The sequence below is a fragment of the Melanotaenia boesemani genome, chromosome 24 (assembly GCF_017639745.1).
Source record: "Melanotaenia boesemani isolate fMelBoe1 chromosome 24, fMelBoe1.pri, whole genome shotgun sequence".
In the NCBI taxonomy this organism is placed as follows: Eukaryota; Metazoa; Chordata; class Actinopteri; order Atheriniformes; family Melanotaeniidae; genus Melanotaenia; species Melanotaenia boesemani.
The window spans coordinates 955,632-968,133 of record NC_055705.1 but is presented as its reverse complement, the minus strand read 5'-3'; the positions used below and the strand labels follow the sequence as shown (position 1 = coordinate 968,133).

Here is a 12,502-nt window from a genome sequence, read left to right as displayed (position 1 = left end):
CCCTTCCAGTGCATGCTGGGTGGGCAGAATACTGGTCCAAGCACACAGCCAAACGTAATCCAGCAGCCTAAAGCCCATTTACGTAATTAGCGATGTCCGTTTCAAACAGCATCATTCGCCACCGTCCTCATGCTTCGGTGTTCCTTTTGCGTCGCCATGGTTAAGTCAATTCCTCCACTAGCGAGCTGAGTTTAGAGTTCACGTCCGTTTCAGACACCGTTTCAGGCAGTAATGCCGGTATGAAGTCGTTTCCAACCACCACATGCTAAACACTCGTATTCTTCCAAAGCTCGCACTATTTCTATAGCTGTCCTTGTCTTCATTTCTTCTTCTGCTTTTGTTGTTCCTTTCCTGATCCTCATCTTCTTCTCTGGTTTGTACTTTTGCTGGTTGCATGTCTGCTCAGCACTGCCCCGGTGGTTTTGCTCCGTCTCCTGCATCAAGCGACGGATAGCTACGCTCCCTGAAAACAGACCAAATTACGAACGTAACCGATGCAGAAGACGGACGAAACTGTCCATCCATCTGCGAACCATCTTCTGTCTCGAGCATAAACAGGCCTTTACTCACCCAGTTTTACTTGTGAGGTTTAGAAAAATGAATAAATAAATAAAACAGTGTCAATGTGGTTTCCAAAGCACCATCAACTCCGACATTCAAACATCATTAGGATCTTATAACAAGGACAGGACATCGGCCCTTCCAAGGTTTTCCAGAGGGCTGTGGTGTTGGGGGCATTAGCCTCTGGTAGGATTGCCCAAGGCAAAGTGGTCTCAGTGTAGAGCTGAGAACAAGAGTCATTTAGACACCTTGATGGACTGAACCTAGATAGTTTAGATACTTGGGAAAAGGTAAACCTGGCCACAGTCCATGGGTCTGGCCTAGAAAGACAGCTTACTGGGGACTACCAGGGGTAAGCTTTGGTATTTTGGGCTTGCTCGGGCTCAGCAGCCTCACAGGTGGCCATCTCCATGTGTGCTCACCATCCGAGAGATTTTCAGCACGGTGAACTGGGAAACAGGTGAAGGTGGGGACCTAAGCTGTCTAATTCCAGGTGTCACCAAACTGCTAGTGGAAAATGAAATGTAACCTCACTGGTGGGGAAGCTGGAGCGGCACTGACTAGATCCTGTATGGGTGGACTTACCTTAACTCACAGCGTGAGCTCGTGAACCAAACTCTTGTAGAGTTGGCTGGACTGTCGTACTGAAGTTGCTCAAAGGAGAGGTTTCAGGTGAGTGGTGGGACTCATAAGCTCCTAGTTTAGTCCCTCAATGTTCGAGTTTTCCCCAGTAAGCAAGAGAGTCGCCTCCCTGTGGGTTCAAGTTGCAGCAGGGACGTGTCTGACTGCTGTTTGAACTTATGCAGCAGCTAAGCGGACTGCATTTCCTTGTAACACCTGTGTGGAGTCTTGGAGGAGATGCCATCTGGGGATTCCACCGATGCCACAGGGGACTTCAGGGGAGTTCAATGATGAAGTAATCTTGAGGGGTGTGATAGAGGGAAACTACCTAGCGGATCTCAACCCAAGTGGTGTTTTGTTGTTAGACCTATCCTGGTCATGGACTGTCCAAACCAGATTCACTTCAAGATGCTGAAAGCTCTGGCACTCCTTTCCATTTTTACCTGGAGGTACAGGACAACACCTGTGGAGTGGCAGAGTGGAGTAGTGATACTCATTTTCAAAATGGAGGATCAAGAAGTAAGTTCCATACGTCCCCGCTCTCTCTCTTTCTCATGTAGGCAAGCGTATTTGTGGGTGGGTGGAGAGAGGGTGTGGAGGGTGGTTGATGGGGAGGAAGGGGGGAGTGGTCGATGGTGCCCTGCCCAGGGTGCAGCTAGAACATTTTAAGGATAAGGAGCATTTCCTCCATCTTCTGCATCATTACATGCATAATTTGGTCAGTTTCTGGGGCCTTTGCGTAGCCGTGCCATGGCGGAGCAAATGGAGTGGTACAACCGGAAACCGCAGAGGATGTGTTGAAGCCGTGAAAGGAACAAAGAAGAAGAAGCTGCGATGTAATTAATGGCTGAACAGACCACCACCATTACTGTGCTTCTTTGTATGCCTCTCCATTAGACTATACGTTATCATGATCTCCTCCACCGCCACAATGTTTACTACTGACCAAAACTGAACTTTGAACTCTGCCTTACCTCACAACCATGCCAACATACAGGACACATGGAAGTACGAGAGACTGATGTTTAAAAAGGGCGTACTGGTTAACGCATGTAAAGGGAGCAAACATGGAGGCCATGCTTCGTAACTGGAAAAGGGTGGATTGCTCCCTCCAGGTCAGGAATGAGTCTTCCCATTGAGGGGAGAAATTTAAGTATTTCATGATTAGGCCTGTCGCGATAAGCAATAAGTCAATTAATTGCACAATAGGAAAAAATGAGCGTGATAAGTTTGCCGGTCACGATCATTTTTATTTGCCCCCCCACACACACACACATACTTTACCATAGACTGTGTATGACAACAGGTTTCACTATGGAGTATTTCGACTGAACGCTGTGGAAGCACCTGTGCGAGCCGGTACGCCGCATTTGTTTTGCAGGGCTGCCGACATACATCGGCTGTGAGACTCGCGCATTTAAATGGCTTCTCACGCTGTCGCGCCAAACCTTCGATTCTCATGCTGAAATATGTAAAAAAGAGAAATAATAGCTGCGAGCACTTCCTCATTTGTTGTTTTGCTGCTCCCCTCATGCTTATTGCTCTTTGTAAGGGTGGACTTGCTTTATTACGGCATTGTCATTATGTTAGTTGAAAATGGTCTCAAAATGACAACAATATCGCTTTGTGCAATATTATCGTTTATCACGATAATTTCTGAGAAAATTTATCGCCCAGCAAAATTTGTTATCGTGACAGGCCTACTCATGATATCGTCCCTCACGTGATACTATCGTGAGGGATGGCAGGACGGAGCGAGCCACAATATGATTTGGATTCTACTCAATTCAGGATCCAGTGATTAATTTAAGATGATGCTGATTAACACTATTACTCCAATTTATTTCAAATCACAAAAGAAAGTAAAATATCTAAATCTAATTTTATTTTAAATTTATTTTTAACTCAATTTAAATGAGAAACAACATAAAAGACTTTACCACATTCTCTCTAAGATTTAAAATATTCCCCACATTAAAAAGACATTAAAGGATCTTACTCAATTACCAAGGTAGTGGTTTAGTAACTATTTAACAAATGGTAATCTGATGAGCAACAGTTTGAGGTTGCCAGACAAATCCATTTCCCACTTTATAAAAATAAGCTCTCTGAGCTCTGGATGAAGTCTAAGGTGATAAGAGGACCTTTAAAGCGCCGTACCTCAGGTTAATGCAGCTGTGTTTCCGTTGGCAGGACCCAGCAGGTTTGTTGTTGAGCACACAGCAACGTTCAGGGTTTTCCACCTTTCTCCTGGGAAAAACAAAACCAAAGCATCAGGAACGTTAATCTAACTTCCACATTTAGCTTAACTAAATGAGTTAGAAAGATTTGTCCAGCTTTTTGGCTCAACTAAGTACTGAAGAAGCTGTGTGCACTAATGCCCAAGTTGATAATGTGTGATGAAATCGTGATCCTGCATTTAAATAAAATGACTTAAAAAAAAAAAAAAAAAAATTATATGCACTGCACTAGCACTACATGACAGCACCTGGTCCAACTGGACTCAAAAGCGGTCTGACTATCACTTAATTATGACGTCCCATCTTATTTGAATTCATGCTTGTGTTGTTCTTACTCTCAAATGTAAGTCACTTTGGATAAAAGCGTCTGCTAAATGACTGTAGAATAGTTGAATAGAACTGAATAATTGAGTCCAAATTTGAACATCCAAAATCTTGTAGTTTCTTAGCAGGACCTGGTCTAATGTGGACAAAGTCCCCAAAAAGCAGTGGAACACATGAGGAGCTAAGTTCAGCAACGTTAGGCTCTCTGAACATTTCCTCATCCTCACTCAGATCCGGTGTTTAAAAAGGGACCAGCTTGATGTTATTTACCTTATTTAAATGATGGCAGGTCCTTCCTGAATCTACAAGCTCACACAAACACAGACCTCCTCCACCCAGATGTGGACTGCTTACCCCGCACCATCGCTAGATGAACTCAACATGACACAGTCCACCTTAACATTAAAGTATTTTTCTTTTTTTTTCGCTGTAAAATCTCTGCAAACCGGAAATCGGGCACGGTGCAGGAACACTTTCAGCCCTGCAGGGGGCTGTTTCTTAGAATATTAAGCTTAGCTGGATAATTTCACAGTGACACTAAAGTTCAGAGGAGATGTTTGATATTTGAAGGTGGGACAGTAACAGGAACTAACTAGCCGTGGTGGAGCAGCAGCTCCAGTATTCAGAAGGTTAAATGAGTATTTTTCTGGATGAGGTCTGGTTTGATGTTTAGGACACCAGAGAGCAACATTCTACCTACAGCAGCCAAACAATGAAGACTTACACTGAATCTGTGTTTCTTTCACTCAAAACAAAACCTTTAACCATCTTTTCCTCAAACGATTACTAAAACATTCATGTAACCATGGCAACACCATCAGTAGCAGCTTGTTGTTTGACACAAGAATCCAGCAACCTCCACAAAAACAAACTTCTCAGCAGGACATGAACGCAGTTTCATGCTGCACAGACATGTTCATGCTTCTCCTCCGTCTACCTACACAACAACGAAGGTGGGACCAGCCGGTGTCCCAAGCCCGTTTCCACCAAGCTGGTCAGCTTCAGGCTGAACAATCAGTAGTTTTATAATCAAAATCACAATTTAAAAGGTTTTAATTAGCAAATCCCAAAGCAGTCTGAACAACGCTGACGTTACAAGGTGCCTGATCCAGGTTCAAACCTGCAGTGTTCACGGTTGGACAGGGTTCGCTCGCCTCAGGCGTCGCTCGCCTCAGGCGTCGCTCGCCTCAGGCGTAGCCCGCCTCAGGCGTAGCCCGCCTCAGGCGTGGCGTCGCTCGCCTCAGGCGTAGCTCGCCCCAGGCGTAGCTCGCCCCGTCTTCCTGGTGCGACAGTCATGTGACAGCTACCCGCATCTTCAAACCTCATCATGGGCTCATTTTACATCATTGACTGAAACACAGACGAAAACCACACGTTGCACCGCTATGACATCACGTCAGTGTGCAGCTGAAGCACCTATCGCTGTCCAGCTGAAGCCCCGCCTACCGAGAAAGGATACGGTTGCCTGTGGAAATGCAACAGAGATCGGGATGTAACGGTGGAAAGGGGGCTCTACAGAGACTCAATCATGCAGCATCCTGCTGCTTGTGGGAAATATAAAACACCACCTCACACGTGAACGAGGGCTGCAGGGACTAGTCGAATTTACCTGTCAACTAAAAAAAAAAAAAAAAAAAAAAACCTACAGGGTGAGACGTCTTCTTTCCCATCTCTGCTGAGAGTTGCACCAGGGGAAAAATGTGGCGGCGAACCAGGGAACAAAACGCCGTCAAAACTCTGAGACAACTTCACACTGAACTTACAACATAAATGAAATACATGAGGTTTGTAAAGCCGACCTCTCGTACCACAGAAGTACGTCTGCAACGCTCCAACATTTAAAGAGGAGGAACGTCGGACTTAACAACCAAGACTTCAAAGCTGGAAGTGAAATAAGATCCATTTAATAGTTATGAGATAAAAAATCCGATCCGATGGTCAACTGGTCCTTTTTAATCGTCGATGACTATTAAACTTTTTAGGAACTATCAGAATAGTCTTTAGCTGCAGCCCGAATGTGAACAGAAATGTGAAAAAGAGTCGACACCTCTTGAAATCGTTCATTATATCCTTCGATCTGTTGCTGTTGTAAGACACACAGCTGGGCCCAGGTCCAGATTCAGGTCCATGATCCTGACAGACCCTGGAAAGAGACCAGTGGTGGGGTTAAAGCTGGAATACAAACTGACTGCATGACATTTACACACGGATCACCTCTTTGCAGCAGCAGCCTGGTGGCCTCCAAAAGTTATAACAAGATCTTTTGATTGGTTGCTCTTCATGGACACACAGCTGGGTTCACGTTCAGGCCGGAGTCCAGAGTCCTGATGGATCCTGATGGAGAAATCTGCATTATTATTAAAGCCAACAGACCAGAGAGGAAAGCCAGCACCATCTGCAGGTCATGCTTCAGCTCATGGATCTGACCGGGAGCTGGTGCACCCAGGTCAGGTCGGGTTCTACAGTGGGATGTGGTAGCAGCAGCTTTCTCACTGGTTTTATCTTTGTATCAGACCACACACCTTGACGATTGTACTTGGAGGTTGTGGATTATTTTGAATTTTAGGGGACCAGGAAGAAGCATTTCTATCCTGAGAGATGAGAGAGGCTACCTGGGACCAGCTGGACAACAGACTGGACAGGAAGAGCAACACAGAAGACAGGACAGAGCAGACTCTACTTCTGGAGGAAGCTTTCATGTCTGCACCAAGACGCTGCCAATCTTCTGTCAGTCTGTGGTGAAGAGTGTACGTAGCATCGGTTGGGGCAGCAGAACCACAACCAGAGACTTAAAGAAACTGATCCAGAAGTTGGTTCTGGTATGGGGACCTGAGAAAAATACTGCACAAAGTGCTGGACATGATGGACAGTTCTTCACATCCTCTGGTCTACACCAGGGATTCTCCACCTGTTCTCCCCGAGGACCCCCTTCATACAACTACCAAACAGCTGTGGACCTCCCACCCGTCCCGTACTGAGACCATGCTTAGTTTGTCTTTCATTAGCGGCTTCTCACCGTAGTGAAGCATTCTGTCTGACTTTCCTTTAATAAAACCAAAGTTAAGCTAATCACCAACACATACTCATCTACACTCTGGCATCTCTCAGACATTCTGATCAATGAAACACCCAAAAAACTGTGTGTGGACATGGACGGCCTCTGAACAGCCAAAGCCTCGGGGACCTCTGTGCTCTTTGGGGGAAATGGTTGGGAACCACTGCTCTATACAACACAGTGAGTGTGTTCAGCCAGAGGCTTCTTCAGGTCTACTGTAGGTCATTCCTGACCACAGGTAATAATGATACCTGACTGAGTTCATGATGGCTTAGAAAGACTCAGTATTAATTATTCTCATACTGCTTCTTCGTCGCTGTAAACCCGCTTCATCGTCGCTGTAAACCCGCTTCATCGTCGCTGTAAACCCGCTTCTTCGTCGCTGTAAAGCTGCTTCTTCGTCGCTGTAAACCCGCTTCTTCGTCGCTGTAAAGCTGCTTCTTCGTCGCTGTAAAGCTGCTTCTTCGCCGCTGTAAAGCTGCTTCTTCGTCGCTGTAAAGCTGCTTCTTCGTCGCTGTAAAGCTGCTTCTTCGTCGCTGTAAACCCGCTTCTTCGCCGCTGTAAACCCGCTTCTTCGTCGCTGTAAACTTGCTTCTTCGTCGCTGTAAAGCTGCTTCTTCGCCGCTGTAAAGCTGCTTCTTCGTCGCTGTAAAGCTGCTTCTTCGTCGCTGTAAACCTGCTTCTTCGTCGCTGTAAAGCTGCTTCATCGTCGCTGTAAAGCTGCTTCTTCGTCGCTGTAAACCTGCTTCATCGTCGCTGTAAAGCTGCTTCTTCATCGCTGTAAACCTGCTTCACATAGCTCACCTCTTTGCAGCTGGACGTTGGCCTGGTTTGTACTTTGCAGAAAAATGCTTTGACAGAGTTCGGCAGGGTCCAGGTCCAGGTGCAGGTCTAGGTCCAGGTCCCGGTCTCTTTTTGTTCCTGAAATAAATAAAAACACCTTTGTTTTATCCAAACTCATGAATTCAATGTCCTCACCTGAGCAATGTTAGAGCTCCACCTTGTGGCAGCTCTGCCACACTGCAGGCAGACGATGGAGGGAAATTTACCCGAGAGAAAACAGCAAGACTTCACTTTTATGTTTGAACCACTCAGATTTATCTAAGAGATGGTTGTAGAGGACTCTGACGAGCTCAGAGCTTCTGTTTGTCTTGCTCCTCCCACAAAGAAACCTCCAGCCTGTCCTGTAGGACTGAGGAACTGCTTCACATCCCTGCTCTGATCTCTGCTCAGTGATGAAGTCTAGTTTTTCCTGTATGATGACGAAGGTCCAGCTGATACGTCCTCTTTTATCAGACGTTCCACACACGTAAATACATTTGTAGAGAGAAAAACATGTTATTGAGTTCTCAAAATCCTGTCGTTTGCCTCAGTCCGTTGGTTGCAAGCCGATTGTTGTCTGAAATAAACTAGTGAGACCACTTTAACCGGAGGCCTGAACTGGGCTCCTACAAGCTGGCTGATACAATATTTACACACACAACTCACCTCGCCTGGTTGCATCCAAAAGTTATAACTAGATCTTTTGATTCATTGCTCTTCATGGACACACAGCTGGGTTCAGGTTCAGGTTCAGGTCCGGGTTCGGGTTCAGGTTCAGGTTCTGATCCAGCTCCAGGCTCAGGTCCAGGTTGTTTCCTGTAAACACAGATGCTTGGTGACATGGAGAAGAGTCATGTACAGCTGGAGATGGTCATCTCACCTCTGAGCTTTGCTCTGGCTCTACTGGTCCACACAGACTGGTTTTAGTGGGACCGCCCCCCATACAGACTGGTTTTCGTGGGACCGCCCCCCACACAGACCGGTTTTAGTGGGAGGGACCGCCTCCCCCCTCTCTGCTGTTCGTACCCACAGAGGGACAGCAAGTGTTATTTGTGGGTCATGTTTTAATACATTTTTCCCGTATGCACCTTGGAGCGCTCACAAAGACAGAGCAGGAATACCGAGAATGACGTATGATGTGTTTCGTCATGGAGCATCCGTCAGGTCTTAATGCCGCTCTGCTTGTTTTAGACAACACGGGGACACCGTCAGGTCTTTAAAAAACCTGACGTTATGATGGTGTCCCCGTGTTGCTTTTGGACAACACGGGGACACCGTCATAACGATCAGTCAACAGCAAAGATGGAAGTTGTTAGCAACTGACGTAGGAAGTGCCAGATGACTTTGTGGGAACGATTCCCTCAGAGGATCGTGTCCAGACTGGAAATGCGATGCTAATGAAGCGGTACAATAAGGTTGCTAGGAGGTCAAGATCCTTAAAGGTTTGCATCTTTTACACATTTGTGTTAAAAAATGTGGTCTGGCTCTTTTATATGGAGTCTCTGTAGCTGGCCGTGCAGAGAACAATGCTCCGATGCGGCTGTACACCATCTACGTGACACAGTACGCAAACAAGAAGTGTGTTCATGCAGAGGCTTCTTCACCTCCCAACAATAATGATGTAAAACTTTATTTATATAGCACCTTTCAAGACTTAAAACCACAAAGTGTTTCACAAGAGCAAACAATGCATAAGAGCAAGAGAAATTAATACAAAGATTTAAAAAGATGTGTTTTTAACTGGCTTTGAAAATCAACCAGAGTCCACCAAGAAGTCTAATGAAAGATTTCCAGAGTCTGGACAGAAGGCTCCGACTCCTTTAGTTTCCAGCTTTGTATGGGGAACCATCAGCAGGCCCTGGACCCAGGACCTCAGGGACCTGCCAGGGAGATATGGTTGAGGAATCCCTCTGATGGTGTCTGTCCATAAGGAGCTCTCCAAGTCAGTAAAAGAGTCTTACACTGCAGCCTGAAATAAAGCGGAAGCAGCTGCATGAAGGTCGGAGTCCATGAGAAAACCTGGGAGGACTATGTCAGAAGGATTTAGAACAACCTGCAACCGTTCCAAGGAGGTGTCTAGTGCATTAATGATCCAACCGGGATGAAACAAAGATTTCTAGTTCAGGATGCGACACAGCATCGGTAAAATTTCTTAGATGATAAAAGCAGGAATGAACTGAAGACTTGACATGAGCGCCCAAAGCAAAACCAGAATCAAAGGTCATACCAAAGATCCTAACCGAGGATTCTGGTCCTTTGTCCCAGACATACATTTTTTTGTGCAAAGATAATAATTAAAAAGATTATTTCAGTTTGATGTGGATTTAATTGAAGAAAACAGTCTGCCATCCACCGTTTCACAGAGTTTAGACACTAAAACAAACTGTGGAGTTCAGACATTTTATTTGGGTGAAAAAAAGGAATGTCATCTGCATAGCAGTGATCAGAGGCGCCTTTACGGTTGACTTATTTACCAAAGAGGGGCAAATAGAATAAAAACAGCAACTGTACGGAAGCTTGTTTCTGTTCAGGGAATAAACTCCTGACGACTGAGGAGTATCGCTTATTTTCTGTAACTCAGTTTCCCTCGAGTGGTTAAAGTTTCGTTAATGTGCTCATTTACCTTTAAAACTTCAACACGTTTCAAACCGTTGCATCCAGCTCACCTCGTAAACTGTGAATGTTGCTCTTACCTGAAGTCATTCATGACGTCCTCCCATCGGTCATTCTGAAACGACAAACAGCTGAGTCCAGGTCCAGGTTCAAGTTTAGGTCCAGGTCCAGGTTCAGGGTGCTCCCTGTGAAAACACATGGTGTGTTGATGCAAGTGCTTAGCTCTAACATACATCATGAGTCATGGATGGTTGTCTTACCGCTCATGTTCCCCACACAGGCTGCTTTTAGAGGGAGGGGCTCCCTCCTCTCTGTCCATGCTGTTCACACCAGCCCAGACACACTTTCTACCTTCAGAGGAAACACACATCATTCATCTGAATATCAACATCAGTCCATCCCACACCAACTTCCTGCTGCAAAGCTACAACTTTTCACACTTCATCACTTACTTCAGGGAAGCTGGACTCGTGCACGTTGGAAATGAAACCAGGATTTTGTAAAGTTTCTCTTCTAATTTACATAAAATTTGTCGTTTCTTCTACAGCCTCATGTAAACACAGCAAAACCAGATTTTCAAGTCCATATAACTTCTAGAAAATCAAAATATTCTGGTTAGCCAGTCACTCAAGTTCAAACAACAAGTTTGCTCTTTTTGTTCCAGCTGGTTGGATTTCACAGTGAGAATTATAAACCATAGAACACCCTCATCCTCGCGGTCCATCTCTGTCTGCTCCTCCAGGCTGCCCAGGCCTCAGAGGATATCAGGCCCTCCTACGCACTTAAAATTCACAAGCTGGAATCATGTCAAGGAAAACAGGAAGAGTCTTTATTTGGAGGAACCCAGTACCAGGAATGTCAGGAAGAGACGTCATGCGGAGGACAAAGACGTTCAGTCTGCCCTCATTCTCCTCGTTTTCTGGTTAATTTTAATAAAATCAGATGAAAACTGAATTCTGAGTCTGTGTTTACTCAAATCTGGAGGACGTGCAGGAAGAGGAGCAGCTCTGCAGCCGCACCGGCAAATAGACAAAGGTCAGGATTCAAAGTGTCGTCAGCAACGTGTGGTGACTACACTCGACCTGAAAGAAACACGATAAGAAAACTTTTACTAACTTAAGCTTGTTGAGCTGTGATTCTACGTCATGAGCTGGAGAAGAACAGGAAAGCCCCTCCACCCGCTTTCAGTTTCTACCTCCAGGCCGACGTTACAAAGTCCAACTGGCCAGAAACACATCTACAGAAAACTTTATTCAGCAATAATCTGAAGAACAAACAAGTTCTTCTTTCTGCCCTTCTTTCCATTTCTCTTTTAAATTTTAACTCTTTCTTTGTGACAAAGTTCCATCCACCCATCCATCCATCCATCCATCCATCCTTCCACCCACCTATCCATCCATCCACTTATCCATCCATCCACCCACTCACCTATCCACCCACCCATCCATCCATCCATCCATCCATCCACCTATCTACCCACCCACCCATCCACTCATCCATCCATCATCTTAAAGCCGTTCAAACAGCAGTAAGTGAAGCTGCATCGTTCTGTCAGAGTGAAGATGAGGAGAGCTGAACAACAGCTATAAGAGTTAAAGCTCCTGTTCCATTTATGTCATATTATGAGGAAGAACCCACACATTCAACAGTCATTAAAAAAAGCTCCACACATCCTGCTTTACGGCAGGTTTACGACAGTCCTGTTGTCCGAAGAAACCGTGACGCTGTGTTTTAACTGACGTTGAACTCCGTAGTTCAGCTTAAAAACACCTTCCTCGCTGTTAAAACTTCTTTGGTTTCTGTAGATAAACTAACAGTTTATCGCAGCGTGAACTCGGCCGGAGCCGCTTTCCGTCTCTCAGACAGCCCTACCCTATCCCAACCTACCCTACCCAACCCCGCCTAACCCCAACCCCAGCGGCTCGTCTCCGCCTGCTCCACACGCCAGATCCCGCCAGGAAACTCTGCCTCTGGTCCGCTTCGTTCACCTGCTGCCCGCAAAATCACCGTAAAGCTGATCTTCATATCAATCTACTGAAACTGGCACAAAATGGCGGACATGTTGCGCAGTTTCCTGCTTCGTCCAGACTTCGCTGTTTCATTAGCGGCGTCATTACCGTTAACGGTAACATTTCTACTGGAACGGACGTTTGTTCAGGACCCAAGCTATTAAAAACTGTAGCTCTTACCTCCAGAAGCAGCTTCATGAAGAGAAAACCTGCGACACAAGCGGGCGGAAAGTGAAAGTAAAGTTTGGAGGGGACCA

General features: G+C 45.7%; 1 protein-coding gene across 2 annotated transcripts in view; it reads right to left on the bottom strand.

Moving 5' to 3' along the window:
* The window catches only part of LOC121635255 (NLR family CARD domain-containing protein 3-like), a 1,000,352-nt gene extending 989,130 nt beyond the window's left edge, over positions 1-11,222 (bottom strand). For both annotated transcript variants that reach the window (XM_041978364.1, XM_041978365.1), the window contains exons 1-7: positions 10,497-11,222; positions 10,317-10,421; positions 8,290-8,439; positions 7,606-7,722; positions 5,961-6,080; positions 5,794-5,889; positions 3,343-3,432 (exon numbers count right to left, since the gene is read on the bottom strand). In XM_041978364.1, coding sequence (XP_041834298.1) covers positions 3,343-3,432; positions 5,794-5,889; positions 5,961-6,080; positions 7,606-7,722; positions 8,290-8,439; positions 10,317-10,421; positions 10,497-10,609 — 791 coding nt within the window. In that variant the 5' untranslated portion in view covers positions 10,610-11,222. The remainder of the gene's footprint in view (positions 1-3,342; positions 3,433-5,793; positions 5,890-5,960; positions 6,081-7,605; positions 7,723-8,289; positions 8,440-10,316; positions 10,422-10,496) is intronic.
* Positions 11,223-12,502: the final 1,280 nt, after the last annotated feature.